This window comes from Benincasa hispida, chromosome 1 (assembly GCF_027475165.1).
Source record: "Benincasa hispida cultivar pf3 chromosome 1, pf3_genome.v1.1, whole genome shotgun sequence".
NCBI classification, from domain to species: domain Eukaryota; kingdom Viridiplantae; phylum Streptophyta; class Magnoliopsida; order Cucurbitales; family Cucurbitaceae; genus Benincasa; species Benincasa hispida.
This window is the reverse complement of record NC_143478.1, coordinates 45,417,751-45,442,941: the sequence shown is the minus strand read 5'-3', so window position 1 is coordinate 45,442,941 and position 25,191 is coordinate 45,417,751. Positions and strand designations below refer to the sequence as shown.

The following is a 25,191-nucleotide window of genomic DNA, read 5'->3' as shown; positions in this document are numbered from 1 at the left end:
GGAAAAATTTTAGGGTTTCGTTCTGAAAAATAGCAAAATCAACCAATAATAAGATTTATGACAACTCATGTAAAATGCACATGACCACAAATTTCTAAATATCTAATTTGCCCTTGTTTGGTTCGTAACTGTTATTATTGATAAAACTACAAATACATGGTAAGTGTAGAATCATAATCAAGATCGAGTTCTGTATACAGGGTTATTATTGATGAAATTACAAATACACGTAATCTACATATTTTATTATTTATTTAGATTCTGTTTAACTACTTTTCGAATTAATCTTACTTTAATTAAATGTCTAGATTTTTCTACCAAATTTTATATTTTAAATTTTCATAAATGATCAAATTTCAAATTTATTCTAATCTTCGAATTGTTTTTCATAATTTTATACATATTCTTAATAAATTAGCTGAATATTTCTCATATCCTTGAAGGTTTAATTTTTTTTTATATTATTGAATTTTTATATTATTTTAACCATTTGGGAAAAAAATATATCTATCACTATCGTAAAAAAAAAGACCATCACTTTTGTTATTCACACAAAGTTATCGATTTAGGTTTTCTTATAATTTTTTTCACAAGCTATTGTTTTTGCTATGGCTTTACAACTACTGGTTAGACTTCTCTTTTCCTCTTTTTCCTCTTTTCCTCTTTCCATCGATTTATCGATTTTCCTCTTTTCCTCTTCATTTGTTATTGTATGATGATTCAATCTTCTTTTGTTTCATTATTATATTCAACTTTCTTTGTTTTTCAGCCAAAGAAGATGAAATCTTGTCCATCGGAGAGAATCAAAGTTAGACACTACAATAAATCGAAAATTTCACGGTTGCAGGGAACGCCAGAGAATTGGAGTTATGATTTTTGTGTGGTGGTTGACTATTTTCTAATGTACCTGTGAATCTTGCAAATACACTATACATTTGAATAATAATTCACTAGAAACAGAACCTTCTCTTCAATTTGCTGAGCATATTATTATCAATTTTGGTTTATCTAACTATTTTTCAATTGGTTTAACTTTTTGTTACCAGATTTAACTTTATCTAAATCTTATTTTTATTAGTTTAAACATGTTGTTATCAACTTCAAAATGTAATATAAAGTTAAACGTATTTCCAGTTTTCCCTTAATGGGTTTTGAAAATTAACTAATATACATTTACAGATGTAATTGTAATATGAAGTTACGAGATTAACTAATCTACACTTACACATACAATGTAATTGTAATATGAAATTATGCGATTTTAATCTTCATTTTTTGTGTTTCTAGATTTAAATTATAGATTTTCCTAATTTTTCTCCAACAATATCTATTTGAATCTATCTTTTCTTATCAATTATGTTTTATCTTTTTTTTATTATTTGTTTATATATTTTGTTATTATATTAATTTTGTATGTGTATATTATTACCATTTATATATCTATTTATTATTTTGATAAGATTTTTTTTTATATTGTTTCATTTAAAAAAAAAACACTAACCCTTATTTCCAAAGTTTCAATATATTATAATTTTTGTGGAAATAAAATTAAGCACTTTCTTCCCTACATATTTAAAAATATATATATTTTTTAAAAAAATACTCATTCTACTTTACCTCCCTCTTATCCCATCCTTTTATTTCTCTCTTTCCTATTTCCCATTTGCAACAAGTTTGTAGTCATAACATCTTTACAAACTCTCCTTTAAAATCTATGCTAGCATATCCTCCTCACCACGTCGCATCTTAGGTCACCTTCTTTAGAACCTTCCATTATTTCTTCTCTCACCATCACCCTCTCTGCTACATTTTGGTTTGCATGACTGTCAAATCTTGTTTTGCTCATTATCGACTTGTTCTCTAAGCAGCCGCATGCCACCAGCGGTGACCATCACACCACAAACATACCATCGTGGTCGTCCATTGAAGAAGCAGCCACCAATTGTTTCTCAGTGAGACCTATATTGATGAGTTTTTTAGTTTTTGGTTGAGATTGTAATTTTTTTGCTTCTAGAAGTTTAGATGGAGTGTAATTGTAGTTTTTGAGTTTTTTTAAGCATTGTCTATTTGTACTCAATTTGTTAGTCTTTGGGGTAGTTTGGTCATTTACCTATTTTTATTTTCTATATTTAAATTCGTTTTGCTATTTTTACAATGTTGAAACCTTTTTGCCATTTTTTTAAATGAAACTTTAAATTTTGTTATTTCTCTTGTCAACCTTAGATTTTATTTAAATTTAATATTATCATTAATTTGACCCATGTGCATTATCTACTATTTTATCTTTTAAGCCTATTATTTTATTAGGTCAATTAAGTAAAAGATAATTCCTAAATTAAGTAAGAGATAATTAAAAATAATTTTCTAATTTATAAATCCTTGATGGGAGGTGTCTATATAAAGATAAAACCCTAGGATTGCTCCTCTCTTGGCCTTTTCTCCTCATCAGGAAACCTAATTAAGTTATAAAGGAAGGCCAAGAGAGAGAAACTCAATGCCTTACTAAATCAGTATCATGGATCAAAGTATGTTGTTCTAACTTATATTGTTTGTGAAAATCATCTAGTTCAAAGATCTTGACATTTATTGTTTTATACAATGTTAGGATTTTATTGTATAATCATGAAGTTAAAACTTACATCTCGGTCACAATAATACTAATAGGAGGACACCTTCGATCAAACCATGTTATATCTAAATGAGGATGCTCTAAAGAATGTAGATAAAATATAGATGTTTTGATCCATGTGTATAGATTGATCTGTTATGCCTATGTCCGTTAGAGGTAGAGAAACCATCCATGAAATCTTCTAATTACTTGGAGAGGTAAACTTAGGCAATAAAAAGAGGACTTTGCAAGCCTAATTGACGAGGATCTATCATTTTCGTTGCATCTTTGTATTCAATCCAAATCTTTATCTATCTCCCACTAGTCAAATCACTATAACCATAAGAATTGTAGTCACTCGACTGTCTATAGTTACCATTGCAATAATCACAACTACGGTTGTTATAGGCATATTGTTCATTTCCATATTGACTATCCAAACTCATTCCCTCCATATTTAAGATAAGTGAATCTATATCAACTTGAGCATCATCATTCATGGATCTTCTACTGATGAAATGCTTTCCTATTGCTCCAATTCTTAGTCCAACTCTATGACCATGATCAGATTGCCTTGAGTACTGTCGAGATGTGCAGGCCTAACCTATATATAGATTGGAAAATTTTCTTTATCACTTAGCTCAACCAAAATCTCAAGCAAATCCAAATAGTCACTAGTTTCCTCGACTTAGTTTGCTTCACCTTGCATATATCTTATTTTCAACTTCATATTATATGAGTAGAAAAGTATGAAAAGAAGCAAAACACTCACTTCAATTCAAGTTTGAGTTGAAATGAAGTAAAATTTCAATGGGAAAAAAATTAAATGAAGTTAAATATAGGTTCTTTTTTTATATTTTATTTTTTGAAAATGAAAGTTTTGTATGATAAAAAGAAAAAAAAAAAAAGCAAAATTCATACCAATTAAATTTTGAGATAAAATAAAGTGAAAATTCAATAGAAAGGATTTAGATGATATTAACACATAAAATATGGGTTTTTCTTTCAAATTTTATTTCTTGAAAATTAAAGTTTTAGATTGGAAATGAAGTAAAACTCAAATAATTTCAAAAAGTGCTTTTTTTTTTTTTTTTTTCCAAATTCAATCTTGGAAATGAAGATTTTTTATTGAAGTTAGGATGAAAAAAAGTTAAATTTGGAAATTCGAAACAGTTAGAAATTGAAAATGCTGAAAATTGAAAATTAAATCTAGTGATACTTGGACTATATATATCTGCTATATTTGGGAGATATATCCATGATATTTTAGCAACTTATCCACGATAGTTTGACAGTATTTCCATATTTTTGTAAAGATGTCATATTGGCAATATTTCGTGAATGTTTGAGAAAAAAGATGTTACTCTCCTCATATCTCTATCGGTACCATGAATTTAATGATATTTTGACAATAAATATCATGATTTTTTCACTCTCCATAGTATTTTTATTCTATGTCACTTACTTTTAAAAATTCTTGTTGTCTACAATGTCTACGTGTTTATACTATGATTCTTTGTATCCAGTTGAATTGTAATAAGCTTGTTAATATTAAGTTTTTTATACATCATTTCTTTCAACACGATGAAAGGTAGTTTTATATATATATATATATATATATATATATCATTTAATTTTATATAATTAATTGTTTTCTTATGTAATTGGTTGCATCTCAAAACATTTGTAAAATACTCTAAATCCATTAAACTCAATCCTCATCGACGGTCTTAATTTTTACTTGACCATATTACGCCATAATTAAAATTGTTCAATCATAATAGATTTTTATTATTCATAATTTACATAATATTATTAATTAATTTTTTAAAACGTATTTAAATGAATTCCACTTTTTATATTACGATTAATTGATTACGTTTATCGAAAATGACGTGATTTTAAATTAATCTTTTTACCTAATAATTTTTATTGAGGTATTGTCCTCGACTCATTTATTGATTATTAAACTTAAGTCGTACTTAGATAACAATATTCACCCTTATAGATGGAAATGTCTTTTTTTTTCCCTTTTATCATTTTAAATGAAGTGGCCAAAATTGACACATATGAATGATTGGTATTGAATGGAGAAGAAGGCTAAATAATTTTAAAACAAATAAATAATAAATATAATAATTAAAAAGGAAAAAAGGAGTAAAATATAAATGAGAGATTAGTTGAATAAAAATAGTTGGTACTGTTAGTTGGGTAAGGTTAGGGTAAGGGAGGCGCCCATAGTCACAAAGCAAAACCGGAAACCGGAAACTAAAAACCGGAAATGGTATTCAAAACTGGACTTCCCAAAAACCAGGAGCCCAATTAAGATGACGTTTTTCCACGATAATCTGGGAGCGTCAGCTCCACGCGCTCTACTTTCACCTTTCTGGAAACATCCCCTGCATGAACGGCACATTTCTTTCTTCTTCTTCCATTTTTCTGCCACGTGTCCTTCCTTTTCCTGCTCCATCCACCACTTGCTTATTTTACTAAAACTAAATTAAATAAATACATTTTTTTTTTTACATTCATTTTTCAATCAAATTAGTTTTTTAAAAATATATTCTGTGAAAAAGTATTCATGTGTTTTTAATAACTCATAAAATATGGAAATGGTACAAAATTAATAAGATTTTAGAGATAAAATGATTGATAGAACTTTGATGAAATTTGTGATTTTTTTTTTTTTAATGTAGTTGAAGGTAGGAGAATTCGAATCACATCACTCGTGGTTTTTAGTACATTCATATATATGTTCGACGTAGCAAGATTTATTTAACAAATCATTATATATCCTTGTTTTGAAATATAGAGTGATTTACCATCTATGATTAATCATCAAAATATGTTATTATTTTTCTCATTTATTTTAAATATTTAAGTAAAAAATACAAAAAAATATATCAAATTGGTCTAAAAATTAATTTATGAATTTGATTTCAATTTGAAATATAACAACATATTGGCAAAAATATAATTAATAAAAAAATAATAATTAAAAAAATATGAGTATTGACGAATGTGAGCATAATTAAATTAACCTAAATTATATAATATTATCAAGAAATCAAATATTTATATCTCTCCCATGAACTAAGAAAATAGACGAAGGCTATTTTTTAAAGGAATATATTTATTCAAATTTTGATTCTAAGCGGTAATAATTTATATATATTTTTTAAAATAAAAAAGCCTAGATTCTATTTTCAATTGAAAGTGTAAATTGACATTAGTAATTAGAGCAATTTTTAGAAGTACATAAGTATTAGAGATCCATTTCAAATACATAAATATTAGAGATCCAAATATGGTTAAAGGAAGCATTAATTTATGACCCATTTGGATTGACATTTTAACGATTTATAAATGCTTTTTTCCACTTATAAATATTTAAAAAATCAATCATACTATAAATATGATAATTATATAGATGCATAACTTCTATAGGTTAAAACTCATTTGTAGGTTAAATATCTACTTAATAATGGATTGATACTCATATTATTGAGATTGGAGGTTTAAATTTACAGGACCAAATATTACTATAACTATTTTCAAAGTTTATCATTTTCTTTTCTAAGTTGATTGTTTTATGAGTTTTGAGAGAGCACTTGTGTTATATATTTTTCTTTAAACAAATATTACATATTTTTAAATAATTATTAATAATGATTTTTTTAAAGTATTGATGTCAATATTTAATTTAGACTTAATAAAATTTAAATAATTATGTACCTATTTAATAAGTTTTTAATTAAATTGAGTTTTTGGTATAAATTTTTTATTAAATTGAATGATTTAAGTTTCCGTATCACTTTTAATTAATTAATGTCTTAATCTAAACATATATTTATTTATTTATTGATTAAATAGTCGATCAATTAGTTAATATAACCATATATTAAATGACATTAATTTTAATTTATGATCACATTCACTTCACCTATTTACAGTTATTAATTTATTTAAACATTAAATAGAATTCTCGTTACAAAAAATAGTAAAACAAACCGATTATTTGATTTTCAAACATTAATTATTTTATATCTCTATAAAATATATGTGTATATATATTCGGATCATAAATATTTAGGGTCTATTTTGTAGAGAATCTAAAAACAAAAAATTAAAAATAATGATTAACGAAAATAGAGTTGTATTTCATGTTTTCAGATATGTGTTTGGTAGCAGAATTTAAAAATTAATTCTAATTTAAATAATCATAAACTAGATGTAGTTTTCCACTAAATAGTAGTTGACAATAAATTATTATTAATTTATTTATAAACATGTTTATGTAAAAAATTGTATAATTATTATTGTGTAATATTATATAATTTATAAAAATTTCCCTATAATTTATAGAATAAATTCAAATTTTGGTCCCTATGGTTTGGAGGAAATTAAAATTTAAGTACTATGGGTTATAATTAGTATTTATCCCATAGTTTAAACTTTATCGACCAAATTTGGAATTTAACCTAATTTAATTTATTATACACTATATAATACATATTTTAATTTTTAAAAAATGAATTGAGTTTATAACATGACATATTATATTTCTAAATGTTTTTAATCTTTATTTAATATGATTCTGTATTTTAAATTTTAGAATTCAAATTTTGGATATAATGAAAACATTAAATTGTTGTTTTTAGAATTTATACTGTTTGGATCACAGAATTCTAAAACAATTGTCAAAAATATAATTCGGATTGTCTTCAAACATAATTTGCTGGACTCAATGAATATGTTGAATTGCGAACCAAATAGGCCCTTAATATTTCACACACTTTTTTAATGTACAAAATATTTAGAGATTTATCGCTTATGCATTCATATATACGCTATGATCGCTTTGACAATGTCCCACACATTTAAACTTTTGACATTTAATTCTAAAATATTTAATATCCACATACATAATATGAAACTTGTGATCTGAGGCGTTATAGATTATAACAAAATATCCTAAATTTTGGAGTATGTTTCAATTAAACTTTGATTTTTTTTTTTTTTTTAAGTTTAAAAATTGAAACTTGTTTTAAAGAATGATGCCCTTAAATGTTGAAATTGTTTTAAAATATAAACTTTTAGTTAAAATGAATGACGATGAAAATTAATGTGACAATAAATGTGTATAAATTAGAAAGTATATATATATGATATTATTGGTTTCAATTATATCGTTACGATAAGAGGAAAATTAACTCTCCCACGTTTTTTTAAATGAATTTAAAAGTTAAAGATAAAAATAACAATTTTAAAATTTAGAGGTATAAATAAAATATCCTCTAAAGTTTAGAATATTATGCATGATTTAACCTATTTTCGTTTAAACTTTCGGTAAATATTGGGAACTTCTATTACTGTTTTTACGGCAAGTACATTAATTTGTTTAACACATCAATATGTATATTTACTTAATTGTTTTGCATTATTTTATATGTCCAATACATTTAAAATATTTAAAATCCATGAGCATTAAAAAAGACTTTTCAAACAATCAAATAAGTTGATGGTGGATAAATCAGGAGAGATCTATACTAATTAAACATTTTTGTTTTTTTGTTGATCATTTATTAATTCCATGTTATTAATGTCATGATATTAAATAAATATTAAATTATACAAATTCGACGGTTTGTTTGTTTGTTTCAATTTATTTGATTTAATTTAGTTGCAACTTTCTTTTGGGGTTTATTTTAATTTATTTAATACAATTTTAAAGTGTAAAAACATAATTGAATTAAATAACAAAAGTTCAGTCTTTTGTATATAATATTTTTTTTAGAATAGGTGATATTATTATATAACAACAAGAGGATTCCACAGGCCGGGATCAAGGCATCAAAACAACAAAATACGAGTAAAGACAGGACAACAAAACAAAACAAGGCCAACAGGATAAGATCAGAACAAAACCAACACATAAATGCAAACTCGCAAACCACCCGGAAGAAAATAGAGAAAAGAATCCAAAACCCAACAAACTATGAGCTACAACAAAACAGAGAACAATGTGAAGTTCAAAAGGAAAAAACATCCGTACACACACTAGATAAGACCAATAAGGTCAATCCGTCAGGAAGTAGCACGAGCACGAACCGTAGAGCCATAAGGTGAACCAGAGCAGACACCGACCTCGGTCGACCTCCATGCAGCTGCCGATTACGTTCCTGCCAGATGTAGTATATAGATGCTAATTGTGTATATTTATTACATTTATCGATGCTAAAATTCATACAAGATTGAATAGTTTTTTTTTTTTTTTTTTTTTTTTTTATGACGATAATGGTAAGTTATTTAAATTTGTATTAAGGAAAAGAATACAATCTTACAGTGAGATCTTCACACTTTGATGCTTAACTTCATAAGTTGATAGGTGAAGCTTCTAAGGAAAAGTCAACTTACCTCTTTTAATATCATTTCAATTATAATAACTATAACCCTAGGTTCTACTATGATATCAATTTATTCTAATATTACTCATAGCAATATTATTTTATTTTATTAATATAATAATATTTTATAATTCAATTTGTTTTGGTCATGTTTTTGTTTTTGTTAAAAATTGTTAATAAATATATTTGATTTATGTTTATATAGGAAAACTACTAAAAATATTTTTAAATATAGTAAAATATCGTTGTCTATCCGTGGTGAAAAGTGATAGACAATAAAATTTTCTATATTTATAAATCAATTGACTCATATTCCTATATTTGAAAGAGCCTAAAAAAAAATATATCATAACACATCATTTTTAAAAAAGTATTTTCAAGTATTTAAAACAAGTCATTTTAAAAGAAGACAGAGTGTTTGACAACCACTCAAAATAGTTTTTCAAGTATATTTTAATCAATTTTTAACAAAAGTGTTTAAATAAAAGTGAGTTTTTTGAAAATCATTTTTTTCTTAAGTCCATCCAAACGCTCTAAATTGGGTTTCAATTTTTAAATTACTTATCTTACCAAATATAGGTATCCGGTTGGGAATACAACCAGAGTTACACATTTGCTAGAAGTGAAGTATTTCCAGGTGAAACAAAAAACAAAGACATGGAGGTTTATGGTCGAAGTAAACAATATCATATCATTATAGAGATATATGGAGAATTCTTTGTTTTCAAATCAACCTAACAAACATCTTCTAGAACTTTTTTTTTTTTAAAAAAAAAAAATTATGCTCTACTAAATTTAAATTGGAAACATGGTTGTTAAAATATATATTACACACATTTAATACTTAACTTTTGAGTTTAATTTCAATTTAGTCCTTAAGTTTCAAAATGTTACTATCTTACCCTTGAGATTTGAGTTTAATTTCAATTTCGTCTCTATAGTTTGATATTTATACTTTTAATCTTGACTTTTACTAAATACCCACTTTTCATTTTTAGAGTGAATATCTATAAATAATTACTTTAAAAGGATTAAAAGAATTATAGTTAATAAAGTTTTAATATTTTTCATTCCTGTAAAAATTTTATTTAAAATTTTACTTAATAATCATTTAAAATTAATCCATAGATATTAACCATGAAAAATGAATATTTAATTAAAATGTCGAGGTTAAAGGGTAAATTTTGAAACCTATGGATCAAATTGAAATAAAACTCAATTTTACCGTAAAGTTGTAATATTTTTGAAATATAAGCATTAAATTGTAATATTTTGAAATATAGGGAACTTAATTGAAACCAAACTTAAAGTTTAAGAACTAAATGTGTGTAATATTTTGAATCTTAGGGACCAAATAGAAACTAGATAAAAAAAATAATTTTTTTTTTTTTCATTTTTTCCGGTATTCATCGATATTATAACCTTAATATCCACAATATTTTGTAGGGTTTCTTCGTTTCTTCTTTCCTACTACCAACACATGCTTTGGATTCTCCCACTTCAAAATTAAAGTTGTGGCATTAGTTTTTGAATTAGGACAATAATTTATGGTTAGAAAATCATACTCATATGTATTATTATCAAATGATGATTTAGTTTTGCATGGACATTTTCTGTTGATTTACGAATTAATCACATTTTTATTCATGTATTCACATACACATTATTTTATTTTAATTTCATATATAAAAAAAATTGTATAAGTCAATGATATCTATGTTTAAAATGATTGTTTCAGTTTGTAAGAGAGAGATTGTTTAAGAACTAAATAAGTTTTCTTCAATCTCTTCTTCTCTCTTTTTGACAATCTATTATTATTATTTGAAAAGAAACAGACTATTACCTTTGGAAAAAAAAAAAAAAAGAGTTTTCTTCGATCTTTAATTATGAAATTTAAAAAATACTTAACCAAAATTTGGGATATCAGTGATTTTTATTTGTATCCGTAAAGAGGTTTTTTTAAAAGAAAGAATATAGGTAAATTTGAGTCATTTTTAATTATTTTATTTTCTGTTAAAAAAAAAGCTAAAGTTGAGTTTATTTTTTTTAAATTTTTTATATAATGGGATGGGAGATTTTGAACCACATAGTTTTTGGTTCTAAGCCAACATTGATGTTGGTTGAGCTAAACTCTTTTTGACACATAAATTTCTGTTATATATTATATGGATGTTGAAAATTTTTAAGAGTTAGTTTTATCGAATTTTTTACTATAAGTAAAAATCTCCAATCAATTTATAAGATTAGTGTTTTTTTTAATATTTACTGTAAATTAGAGTTGAATTTCAAGATTTAAAAATAATGTGGATGAAAATGTTAACCTCTCTGGTTTTATAAAAATATTGACGAAAATATTCATCGAAAATACATATTTAAAAAATTGTAAGAAAATGAAAAAAACTGTTTAAATTATATTTAGTGAAATTTTATTCCTTAACTTTTGTAACATTTTTAATGATAATGTTTATTTACTCTTTCATGTTAATGTTCAACTCTTACAAATATAACAATAATCAACCAAAAAATGTCAACCAAACTTTTCTACTATAGTTAGATTGTGCATCAACTGATATTCTTAGTCTATGCACAACCATAGACTTTTTAATTTAATTTATTTTAAAATGGCAAAACCTTATCAACAAATGAGTAAGCAAAAAATAATAATAATAATAAAAAAGAAAATATCTAGGTTTATTAATAAATACAATTTAACATCGAAAGATTCCCTCCAAAATTTACCAAACACAAAATTAGAAATATCATTTTAAAATTCATTAAAGAAAAAAATGGTGTCTTTGTTAAGCGTGTTCACGTGAACGCCAGAATTAACAAAATCCGAAACTATTGCTAAGAGAAATAATGATAATATTTTGATGATAAATTGGAAATTAATTAAAAAATAGAAATTAGAAAAAGCAACACGACTCTTTTGTTTTTTTAATTAATTAAAAGAAAAAATAAAAAAGGAAATTCGAAACCGTTGGCTAGTCTATAAGCGCCCACAGTCCCGAAAAATCCCACAAAACCAGCTACCGGTTTTGGTTTTTCATCCAATCCTGGTTTTTTTAATTTAAAAAATGAAAATAAAAAATTCAAAACCACTTTTCTGTAATCTTCCTGAAAACCAGGAGATTTTTCTAACCTTTAAAAGATATTTATTTTATTGAGTAATTTTAAATACCGGGTTTGTGGGACCCAATTTATTCCACGTTATGTGGCAATTCGACCTTATTTCTGATAGCATGAACGTGGTTGCCACGCGCCTTCTTTGTTTTTTCTTTTGGATTTTTTTGCATGTTGTCCTCTTTCTCTTTTATTTCCACCTGTCAGCTTCTAGAGTATTTTATTGTAATTACTATCTTGCCCTCCTGATCTTCTATGCCACTTGCTTGCTGAGTTTCGTTATCTGTGGCGCGTCGGGCGAGGGCAATTTAGAGAGTTCAAAAAAGAAAAAAAAAAAAAAAAAGATTATCGAAACCAGTTTTTACGTTCTAACGACCATCTCTTTTGGACGTTGCTCTCACGCGCCTTTGTTCTCATCTCTTTTAACATTGAATTTTGTTAGATTTAGATTTTTTTAAAGAAAAAAATTTAGTTTAGATTAAAAAAAAAAATCCTAATTTTATCATCAACCTTAAATTTTGTTCTATTTTGATTTTTGAACTTTTAAAACGTCTCTTTTAGCCCTAAATTTTTAAAATATGTCCATTAGGACTATTCCCTCCAAATAGACAATTGGAAATTGCAAAAACCTTTTTTTCTACAATGAAAAGAATGAGAGAAGAACACTTAAATAAAATTCACCTCTTTCCCGACAACAAATCATCCACATGAATATTATATATGTATATATATTAAACTAGATGCCACATTATCAATTTGTTGACTAATTAATAGAGAATTGACAATAATGGATACATTTTAAAAATTTAGGGACTAAAATAGATATTTTACAAGTTAGGAACCAAAATAGACAAAACTCATAATTCATTAACAAAGTAGGATTTAAACAAAAAAAAAAAAAGTTTAGATTTTCATTAATTATACTAATATTATTCAATAACAAAAAATTTATCAAGATCAACGTTTTATAGATGTTTTTATGGGCATTTCGTAAAAATAAAATTTGGACATTCTAAATATTAATAATGTTAAGATAACTTTTCTGATGTTTATTCCAATTTCATTTTATTTGAATGAAAATTCAATTAATGTATTTTTTAAACTATAAGTTGAATTAGTTAAAACTTTAAATTAGACATGATAGCTATTTATGCATCAAAATTTCTCAAGTCAAATTATACTTTTCTCAAAATCCTATCAACATTGTCACATAATTATTTACAATACATAAAAAGGAGAGGAATAAGAGAAAATGAAAAAAAAAATCAAATTATATGAAAAATCTTACTATTTGCTAAATTCAGACCATTCATTCTCAATATGAATAGATTTAATTCACTTTTGGTTTGTATTTGAAATTTAAACTTAGTTTTATTTTTAAAATTCAAGCAAAAAATTGATGTAGTTTCAAATTTGGTTATTTGACTAAAAATCCATACAAAAATGTGAAGAAATTATAAGAATTTGACTTAAAATTAAAAAAAAAGCAAACAAACTAAAATTTAAATAGTTATGGAAATGAACCCTAATGTTTTGATTAGTATGATGGAAGAGCGTTCATAGTATTGAAATATATATATATATATGCATACAAGGTAGTTTTTGTAAAAGAATAATATGTAAAGAAACAGTAGTATTTGTTGTAATTATAATCAAGAATGTAAAATAATATTAAGAAGTGAAAATGGATAGAGCGAGTGGAAGACACGCAGAAGTAAAGCGAGTGAAAGAGACGGAATCATCATAATTAAAATAGAAGACGTATTTGGGTGATGGTATGGAAAAGTGGGTTAAAAAATGGAACCTCCACAAGTACGGAAAAAAGCAGTGTTTTTTTTTTTTTTTTTTTAAAAAAAGTAATTTAAAATTAAAATTAGAAATTAGAATAATGAAAATTAATAATAATTTGAAACTGCGTGCTCCCATTTTCCCTGAAAACCCAATGGCTCCCACCTCCCAGATTATATATATTACTTTCCTTCTTTTCCCCCTTAAATATCCCTTTGTACTTCCTCTCTTTATATCCTCAATCAAATACCCTTTTTCCCCCAAATTTCTCTCTCATTTTATGCTTCCATTCTGCCATTGCTGTTCTTGCTCAAAATGCGGATGAGTTGTAATGGTTGCAGAGTACTTCGCAAAGGTTGCAGTGAGAATTGCAGTATTCGACCTTGTTTACAGTGGATCAAGACTCCTGAATCTCAGGCTAACGCTACCGTTTTTCTCGCTAAGTTCTATGGCCGTGCTGGACTCATGAATCTCATCAACGCTGGTCCTGATCATCTCCGCCCTGGTTAGTTCTCTTCTCTTTTGGTTTTTGGTTTTTCATCTTTGATTCTTTTGCATTTTCATTCAGTTTTGATTTTCGTTTTCATTTTACAGCGATTTTTAGATCTCTTCTCTACGAGGCTTGTGGACGGATTGTCAATCCGATTTACGGATCGGTTGGATTATTGTGGTCTGGTAGTTGGCAGCTCTGTCAGGCGGCTGTTGAAGCCGTACTTAAAGGTGCTCCGATCACGCCGATCAACTCCGAAACGGCAGCTACTGCCGACGGACCGCCGTTGAAGGCTTACGACATTCGTCACGTTTCCAAGGATGAAAACTCCGTTGCGTCCAACGATACCGAAGCCAATCGGCGAGTTAAGACTCGGTGCCGGTTCAAGCGGTCGGCTGTGAAAGGGAAAGCGAGTAAAGGAATTGCCTCCACTGTTGATGAATCGACTCGGCGACTCTGCTCTACCGAGTTGAATAGGTCGTCGAGTGGTGAGTCGTCGTTGAGTCACCAATCCGACTCGCGGCATCTCGAGAACGAGAGTAAAGAAACCGAGAGCATTATTTCAGTTGGAACAGCGGAGGATTCTCCTCCTCCGGTGCCGTCGGTTTTTTCCCGATCGGAATCCACGGGCCACGACGGCGGCGCAGTGCCAATTCCGCAAAGTGAATTAGCTCTAGAACTAACCCTGGGGATGGAGCCGGTGTTACGTGCACAGCACGTGATTCCAATGAAGAAGCGAAAGATAGAGGCCGACGTCGGGTTCAGGCCCAATAACGAGACGTGCAATACTGTTTTAGGCCTTGATTTTTCAGCCTGAAATAGAGGCCCAATAATGAGCCCACGCACACAACGACGGCAATAATAATAGTAATAATAAAAATAATAAGATAAAAAAGTAAGAATAAAAGAGAGTACAATTTTGACGGCGGGGATTGGCTATCTTCGGTGGCATAGAAGAGATCCGGACCATTCGTTTAGTTCGTTCCTTTGTTTTGACGTTTAGTTTTTATTGTAATTTACTGTTTTAACCCTGTCCCCTTTTGTAACTTGAAGCGATGTGTATATATTAAAAAAAAAAAAGTGGTCGCAATGTGTATAGGAAAGGAATATAATGTAAAAATGCAACAGGAGGCGAAAAGGTTCTTAGGTTTTTTTAAATCTCCATTTTCTTTATAAATTTTCTTAAAATATTTTAAGTTTGGTATCAAACAAGGGGCATGGCATGTTCCCTTCAGTTCAGAATTAATTTAAGCTCGTTTAAAATGAATATATATATATATATATCAATATTATAGTCAAAATTTTAAATATGTGTATATGGTTGAACCCATAGAATAAGGAAGTCAATATGGTCGTTGGGGTTCATTGGATTTGGCCGCCGACAAAGTTGAAAGCAAATGACTTTTATGTTGAATCCATATTCTTTAGGAGCCGCTTGTAAAAGTAATTATTTTTTCTCTAAAAATTAAATAAAGCCAGTCTATTGCATGAATCATTTATTCCTTTTCTCGAAAATCGTTTTTGGAGGATCAACTAAAGTGAAAAAAAAAGGAAAAATACAAAAATCCAAGATCTAACGGTTTATATGTTTCTGTTGTTAACTTGAGTTTATAATTAGATGGGATAAGGTTCTGTTGAAGTTAAGACTTGGAATAAAAAAAAGTTTACATGGTGAAATTTTTTTAGTACTATGATAATATCTAATTCATAATTTGATAAGTCAGCAAATGATTCTGCATAATTCTATAATAACTATTATTACTATTATTATTGATTCAAAGTTTCTCATTAAACAAATACAAACAACTATTACTATATATATATATATATATATATATATATATATATATGAAAATCTAGAAGAGTAAAATTGAAATAACTAGAAGATAAAAGAAAAAAAAAAAAAATCCAAACTCTGTTGCTATATTTACATGTGACAATTGTTTGGAAATTTGCAATTGTGAGGCGTCATATCGTTATGATGTATGATGTAAATTTTATTCGAGTATATGGCCTACATCAAGAATGTGTTGTTTAGTTCATCCATGTCATAGATATTTTCATTTCTTCAATGATTATGTTATTATTTTTTCGTTAACTAGAGTAAAAAGGAAAAAAAAAATACAAATATCAATCAATATATTTATTATACCCTTCCTATTTTAATATTGATGTAATAAAAAAGGACTTCTTGTAGATTTAGTTCCGACTTATTACTTTTGTAAAATATCAGAAAATAAGCTCAACCCATATATACTTGATACATCTAATATAGTCGATACATTTGATATGCTATTGATATATACTTGATATTCTTCATACACTTGATCCACTATGTGGTTGAATATGACTAATAATTTAAGTTTTTTTTTTAAAAATTTTTTTCTATAGTTATTCTAAACATGCCTAAATTGTCAAAATAAGTATACTAAACTTAGTGTCAGTGAGCTTTAGGTTGAATCTCCCTAGATTTGTACTTAAAATGAAAGAAACAACATCATTTGAAAAGAAAACAAAAACTAAAAAGGGATTAAAAAAATGTAGTAGATACAAAAATCAAAGTGAGTAATAACTCATATTGCTGCAAACAAAAAAAAAAATATAAAGTGTAAATCAGTGAAAAAATACAAATTTGATATAATTTAAATGTGGTATATTAGTTGACTGATATATCAAAAAATTAAAAGGGCAAAAATGAAGTACAAAATAAATGAAAATTTAAATTTGAGATTTTTGCCAAATCTATAATTTTCCATATATCGAAAGCATATCTCTAATTATATATTTTGGATTTCCACCCATTACAAATTTCCTAAAATGAAAAATATTGATCAATAACATATTTTTGTACTGGTTGACACATGGATGAGTTGTAATTATCGTCCTATTAATGATTATAGAAAATAATGAATGAATATTATAGTCAACGAGAATAACAAAAATGTGTTTGATATAAAGATGATTAGAGTAAATGTAATATCTCTCATATTATTGACGAATAATCTCACAGATATTTATAGTACAATGAGAGAATACTAGGAGAGTGAAAGATTATTAAGGATATCAAACCATATTAGCAACAAACTAATAGAATTAAAACAACTCAGCATTAACCCATACTCATACACTAATATCCCTTTGCTTAATTGTAAAGAAGCTCAAGTGTAAATCACGAGCTGCAACTTTCTCTTTAACAAAGTGAAAATCGATCTCAACATGTTTTGTTCGACCATGAAAAACAGAATTACGGGCAAGTTGAATAGTAGATTCAATGCCATGATATAACAAGCATGAAGTAGAAAAACAAATAAACCACATAATATTTATCAAATCCATGAAATCTCAGCTGCAGTAGTGAGTCCGAAGAAGTAGATAAAGCAAAAGACCATTTTTGAAACAAAATACAAGCAACCAAACATTTTTTTTTCCTGAAGTGTCTCATTTTTTTCTTATTAGGAAGACCTACGGTCACATGGTTAATTCTTTTCCAAAAATAAAATAAATAAGAGAAGAAAGATTTAAACAATCAACCTACTTCACCATTGATATTTCATAAATAGCCTAAACTCAAACAATATTTCATAAATCAATTTCTTAAATATTTTGGACAAATTTAACCTTATAGCACATTCTCTTTCTTATTTAATTATGGTAATATTTTATAATTAAAATACTAAAGAAAATCAAAATGAATTTAATATTTATTATTTGAAGAATTTTTTTATTTTTATTAATCATTAATTGCAATTGCGAAATATATCCTAATTAATGCGTGTTTTTCATTTAATTGTTTATTATTTTATTAGTTAACAAATATGTTATATATACCTAAATCTTAGGGAATATGTTATGGTGCTTATGTTTCCCAAAACTATTTAACTGCTATGACACTTCTTCAATCAAGATGAAAATTGCAATAATTACCATATTTTAACGATCAATTTTGTAATTTGCCCTAACATTATTATTATATAATATGTGGCACATATCTGTAAAATGACTAAATATACATGGATAGATGTGACAAAGTAAGGGAAATATTATCTAAATAGAAACGAGACTTATAACAATCTAAAATCTATATTTGTTCTAAATATATTTAAAATAAACGTTATATATATGTGTAATAATGTTGTATATATTTGAAATAAACTTGCTGCCTATAAAAAAACAAAACCTAGATGAAAACAAAGATTTGGTACTATAATTATGTATTAAATGTAATCTACCAAATTCAAAGATTCTGAATTTTAAATCAAAATTCAATATTTGTAAGACAAATTAGGGAAGAATAAAATCTCCTGAATTTAATAGAAATGGAAATTTCCTTTTGTGATTGGTTTTGAAAATTTTGGGAAAAAAACTATTTAAGGCATATGATTTCTATATTTGTGTCTTTTCATTTTTTTAATAAAAGACTAGAAATTAATGGGTGTATTATGGACTTTTGGATTTGATTTTTATGTAATATTGTAACATATTAAGTTATTCATGAAAAAAATAATGAATTTAAGTCATTCTTGTAATTTGATCTATTTAATTAGGTTATTAGTATAGAAAGCTCGTTAGACAAACAAGGAAAATTTACTAAGGGCTTGCTTGGAATGACTTAGAAAATGTTTTTCAAAAATCCATTTTCATTTAAACATTTTTTTTAATAAAAACTCCCTAAAATAAAAACACACCTCATGATTACCAATTTTTTCTCAAAAGTGTTTTTATATACAAGTTTGTTTGGCTTGTTATATAATAAAAATGGTTTTGTTAATGTCAAATTATTGTAAAGATTTTTTTTTTCACATCTATGGTTGCCGGAGGCCATTGTCGGAAGTGGTAGTTGAAAGTAGCTCTGGTGGCGATCTCTGGATGTTGGCCTATAGCGGTCGCTGGAGGTGGTGGTCAGATGTTGGCCATCGATAGTCGCTGGAGGTGGTAACTGGAGTTGGTCGACAATGGTCACGAGCTGTCGCCAATAGTAGTGGTCGAAGTTTCTCATATAAATTAGAAAACACGTGTGAGATAAAGCACATGGACAAACATAAGGGGGGAATCAGAAAACTTCCATGATTTGGGCGTGTGCAGAGGTTGAGCATGCCATACAACTTGAAATATGTGAGTTCATTAGTAAAAAAAAAAAAACCATATAAATCCCCCAATCAATTGGAACCTAACAAAAAAGAAAAAAAAGAAAAACTAGAAATGAAAGAAAGCAGTAAATTTAAACGCCTGGCTACTCCTAGGAAACACAAATGTTTAATGTCAATTGCTCAATGGTTGGCAAACGAGGCTCAGGTGTATGAGGGAATCACTAGACCTATAATTGAGGAATATGGTCAACCTCCCATTCATTAAAGAGCATCAAATGGTGCCCGTTCACGTTGAAAAGCTTTCCTATTTTCAAACTCTTGATTTCCACTGCACGATGGGAGAAGATATTAGTAAACTCAAAGGGACCTAACCAGCTAGAATGTAACTTACCTGGAATGTTGAGGCGAGAGTTGTAAAGGAGGACTTTTTGACCAACTTGAAAATCCTTCCTTATTAATACACAATCATGGAGGAGTTTTGTTTTCTCCTTGTAAATACGGGCACTCTCATAGGTCCCCATTCTTAACTCCTCCAACTCTTGTAGCTGTAACAATATCGACTTTCCAGCTTTTTCTAACTCCACGCTGCACTTCTTAACTACCTAATAAGCCTTGTGCTTAATTTCAACAAGGAGATGGCATGTGTTTCCATAGACAAGCCTAAATGGAGTGGTCCCAATAGGCGTTTTAAAAGTATTTTTATACGCCTATAAGGCATCATTTAAGCGTAAACTCCAACCTTTACGCCCTAGACTGATCGTCTTCTCCAAGATACTTTTCACCTCATGATTTGAAATCTCTGCCTTACCATTTGTTAGGGGATGATATAGTGTTGCTACATGATGGTGGATATTATATTTCTTCAAAAACGATTCAATCGTTCTATTGCAAAAGCGCATGCCTTGATCGCTAATAATGGCCCGAGGGACTCCAAACCTGCTAAATATGTTAGACTTGATAAAACTTGAAACCACAACAACAATATTGGTCCTTATGGAGATTGCCTCCACCCACTTTGGCAATAATCTACAGCAATGAGAACATATAAATAACCAGTAGAGGAGGGAAAGGGGCTCATAAAATCCATATTTCAAACATTGAATATTTCACAAATTAAATTAAGGGGCATCTTATTCTTTTTTTTGACAAGGACCCAAACTTTTGACATTTCACATAGAATTTGTAAAAAGCATAAGCATTAGCAAATAGGATAGTCTAGAAAAGACCACTATCAAGCAACTTGCGGGCTATCCTCTTAGGACTAAAATGGCCTCCACAAGCATAATCATGACAAAAAGATAAGATAAATGCAAAATCATGCTCAAGAGCGCATCTCTTAATTATTTGGTCAGTAAAAAAATTCCATAGATATGATTCATTTCAAACATAATATTTAGAGCCATTCTTGCTTTTTGTCCTTCTAGAACTACTACTCATATGTAGAGGAAACTTGCCCATGATCAGGTAGTTCATCATGTCAACATACCATGGTTCAAAGCTAGATACCCTAAAAACGTCCTCACTTGGGAAGTCCTTTTTGATCAGTTGACTATCTTTCTCTTGAATGATTTTGCTCAATTGGTCTGCAGCTAAGTTTTCACTTCCCTTCCTATCTCCAATTATTAGGTTAAACTCTTGGAGAAGAACTATCCACCTCACAAGTATAGGTTTTGACTCTTTCTTCCTCATAAGGTGTCTAAGCACTGCATGATTAGTGAAAACAATTATTTTTCAACTAAGAACATAGGAACAGAATTTATCTAAGGAAAAAACAATCGCAAGTAGCTTCTTTTCTGTGGTAGTATAATTGTTCTAAGTCGAATTAAGTGTCCTGGATGCAAAGCAAATGACGTGGTTTCTCCTGTCAATCCTTCATCCAATAACAGCTACCACTACCAGATTCCTGGCGTCACACATGATCTCAAAAAGGTAAATCGAATCGAGGAGACTATAAGATTGGAATACTTGTTAGCTTTTCCTTGAAAAAGTTAAAAGCTCGCCTGCAATCATTGTCAAATACAACAGGAGCGTCTTTCTGCAAAAGAGAAGATAAAGGCAAGGCATCCTGAAAAAATTCTTAGTAAAACAATGATAAAAACCGATGCTACAAAGAGAAGACTAGACTTCCTTCAGGTTAGTAGGTTATGAATGATTAACAATAACATCTACCTTTGCTTGCTTTTGGGAAAAGGGGCCTTAGGAACAATTGAATCAGAAGAAGATGGAGAATTGGTATTTACCTGAGTGATTTGGGCATCTTCACTATTATATACCTCAATCGGGTTTTCCACAAAAAGAGAAACTGAAGTAGCAACTGGTGGTGGGGTCATAGAGGGAAGCACCTTACCACTTCTCAAGGTAATGACACTTATGTTGTGATGGTCAGGTTGAGTTGAAAGCTTACCTGAAGACAATCTACATTTTGTTGATTGTAGTTGCAAGCTGGGTGATTTATAGACCAAGGTTATTCAACCCCGTCCTGGTTTCTTGCTGAAATTGAATGGAATCCTTCTACAACTGATGGATTTCCTATTGAAATTTCAGAGCATTATCAGCAAAGGATTTAACTATGTCTTCAAGGGACATACTTGAAGATGAGGATAACTGCTGATTATGATTTCTGTTGTCATTTCCCCTTGACTGCCCCATTTGAAGTTAGGATGGTCTTTCTACTCTGAATTATACGTATTTTTGCAAGGGTCATATTTCCTTTGAAATACTCATATAATGTTTGAAGGAAATCGGATATGAGGATTTCCATGAGCAGCGACATGATCATTCCAAATTTCATTCGTATTTGAACATAAACAATTACAATTAACAAACAGAAACATACAAACTATGCATAAAACGAAATTAAACATGCTTTATATAAGATCAAAGGATAGAATTTACATACCTTTGAAGACTCATCTTCAACACCCTTGATCACGAATGCTTGTCCAACCAGTAAGACAGAAAACCCGAATGCTTGAACACTAAGACCGCAACACAGCACGATCACAATAATCACGAACACAACAAACTCCAAGACCATGAACACAACGAACAAACTCAAAAAACCTCAAACATGTCGAGTTGAGTACGACACCACCACAATGGCTACCTGGGTATTCTCGGTGTGAGAATCCAGAAGTGTGGGCTGTGTGGATTTAGTTAGAGGACGAGACCAGAGGAACAACAATCGTGTAAACGATTGAGCAAGTGGGAGAAGACAGAGGTCTATCGCATAAACGATGCCTAATCGTTTAGAAGAAGCTTCGCGATCGTTTAGCAAAAGCTTCGCGATCATTTAGCAAAATCTCCGTGATCATTTAGCTATCGGCTAGCTGAGTGAACTATCGTATAATGTTGCTCCATGATCGTCTAGTCTCTCTTTAACTATTGTTTAGTAAATCTCATTCACTTGACAACATCTACATGAGATCTTTCCCAGAATAAAAATCTCAATTCAACAACTACTAAATTTAGGAAATCATTTTTTCTTTTATCTCACGGTTACCATGAAACTACCAATAACCTCTCACTCAATTGGTTATTAGAGAAAAAGAGATAATTATCCAAATAATTAATATTATTATAAATATGTATGATAACTAGCTTATCATATTATATTTATAACCTATAGCTTTAATATTTCACCTCATGAAACATATAAACCATAGCTCCTTTTCTATTTCATGGTACTTAAGATAAATATCATTTACATTAATCCTTCACTTGATGTATCTCATACATTACACCGATCATATCATATATAATCGAATTACCTCTTTTCAATTTGAACATTTCAAATCAACACTAAGAACTGATTCTCAACTTGAATACATTGAGCTACTAAGGGGATCTTATGGACCTGTAGCTCAAAGCTCCAATGGTACGTGAGTAACTAACTAAACTCTTTAGTCACGGGATCCACCATCCGTTAACTATCAGACACTCTAGTAAAGACCGACAATTGAACTCTCTTTACCACAAATATATTATTTGTCCATATAAACCAATCAACAATGTGATATCCCTTCACAGAAGCTGGGCCAATAACCGTTATGCCTTATAGTTACATCTAACTCCTTAAGTACCACTAATCCCTCTAATGAACATAAGTCATAGTCCTACTATGACTGAGTCCTCTCTTCCAAAGAAAAGCTGTGGCCACTATGTTCATGCCCCTGAATCAGCCTTTAAGGGAGCAATCTATCTACTTACCCCTGCTTCGGGGAAGGAGTGAATTCCATCTTGTGTAACTGAGTTGCCAGCTCCCAAATCAGAAAAATCCCCCAAAAGGTAGGCATGTTGAGTTGGCAATCTGGCCACTCTCACCTATACTAATCAAAGGACCGCCTTCAAAGGTAGAAGTTCCCAAAACACTCAGTATTGAGGTCATGTCACCTATGGTCGTTTAGGTGAGATGTAAGTCTCCACTATCAAGAACATTATATACAAAGACTAGTCATCTTATGGTGTGGTCTTATACAAACTCTTTGTATAGTACACCCCCGCTCACATGTCTCTATATGAATGGTCAGGATTTACCATCTACAGTAGTTCACAACACTTGCAAACCTCTATAAAGTGGGTCGTATTCGTAGTGTCACCAGGATCAGGTATCCCTCATTAATCCTCATACTACAGACCTATTTAAGTTATTACTTAAGGCATGATCCACTTGTATATCTCATATACATGCTTAAGTTTATATACAATAACCATGGAGCTTTGTTTATTGGATATGAGTAAATGCTAGATAAAATAGCCCTTATTTTATTCATAACAATGTGTATAAATTACAAACTATGAGACTTCGGAAGAATTAAGACACCAATCCCAACAATCTCCTACTTGTTCTAATGTCTCGGGAGACTAATGTACAATACAAGATAAATACATGTATAATATACAATAAACTAGAACATATCCCAGTACCATCTCTCATTTGCCCTAGACAATATGCCGCATGTCCCGCAGACCCAGACTCTTTAAGTGACCCTCGAACACTTTAGCCGTGAGAGCCTTTGTAAATGGATCAGCAATGTTATGCTCCGATGCGATCTTCATGACTATCACATCACCGCGATGCACAATCTCCTTGATCAAGTGGTATTTCCACTATATATGCTTGCCTCGACGATGACTCTGAGGTTCCTTCGAATTTGCCACAGCCCCGCTGTTATCACAATAAAGAGTGATTGGCAAATCCATATTTGGAACAACTTCCAAATCTGTAAGAAATTTCCTCAGCCAAATAGCCTTCTTAGTTGCTTCACAAACTGCTATGTATTTGGCTTCCATAGTGGAGTCTGCGATGCATCTTTGCTTGATGTTTCGCCACACTACAGCTCCTCCATTCAGAGCGAACACTAAACCCGATGTCGATTTACGAGAATCTCTATTGGTTTGAAAGTCAGAGTCTGTTTATCTTGTAAGGATCAAATTCTTATCTCCATACACGAGCATGTAGTTCCTCGTTCTTCAAAGATACTTGAGGATTGTCTTGACTGTCGTCCAGTGATCAAATCCTGGATTGGACTTATATCGACTGACAATCCCTACTGCATAGCAAATGTCGGGTCTGGTACAAACATTGCATACATTAAGCTTCCAACAGCTGAAACATTGGGAACCGGTTCATCTCTTCAACTTCTTGAGGTGTCTTAAGAAATTGATCCTTAGACAAAACGATCCAAT

The 25,191-nt window shown here is 29.3% G+C and overlaps 1 protein-coding gene across 1 annotated transcript; it reads left to right on the top strand.

Moving 5' to 3' along the window:
• Positions 1-14,038: 14,038 nt before the first annotated feature.
• LOC120086566 (LOB domain-containing protein 41) lies at positions 14,039-15,574 on the top strand. Its single transcript, XM_039043316.2, has 2 exons — positions 14,039-14,431; positions 14,521-15,574. The coding sequence occupies exons 1-2, from the start codon at positions 14,242-14,244 to the stop codon at positions 15,231-15,233; spliced, it is 903 nt and encodes a 300-aa protein (XP_038899244.1). The 5' UTR covers positions 14,039-14,241; the 3' UTR covers positions 15,234-15,574.
• Positions 15,575-25,191: the final 9,617 nt, after the last annotated feature.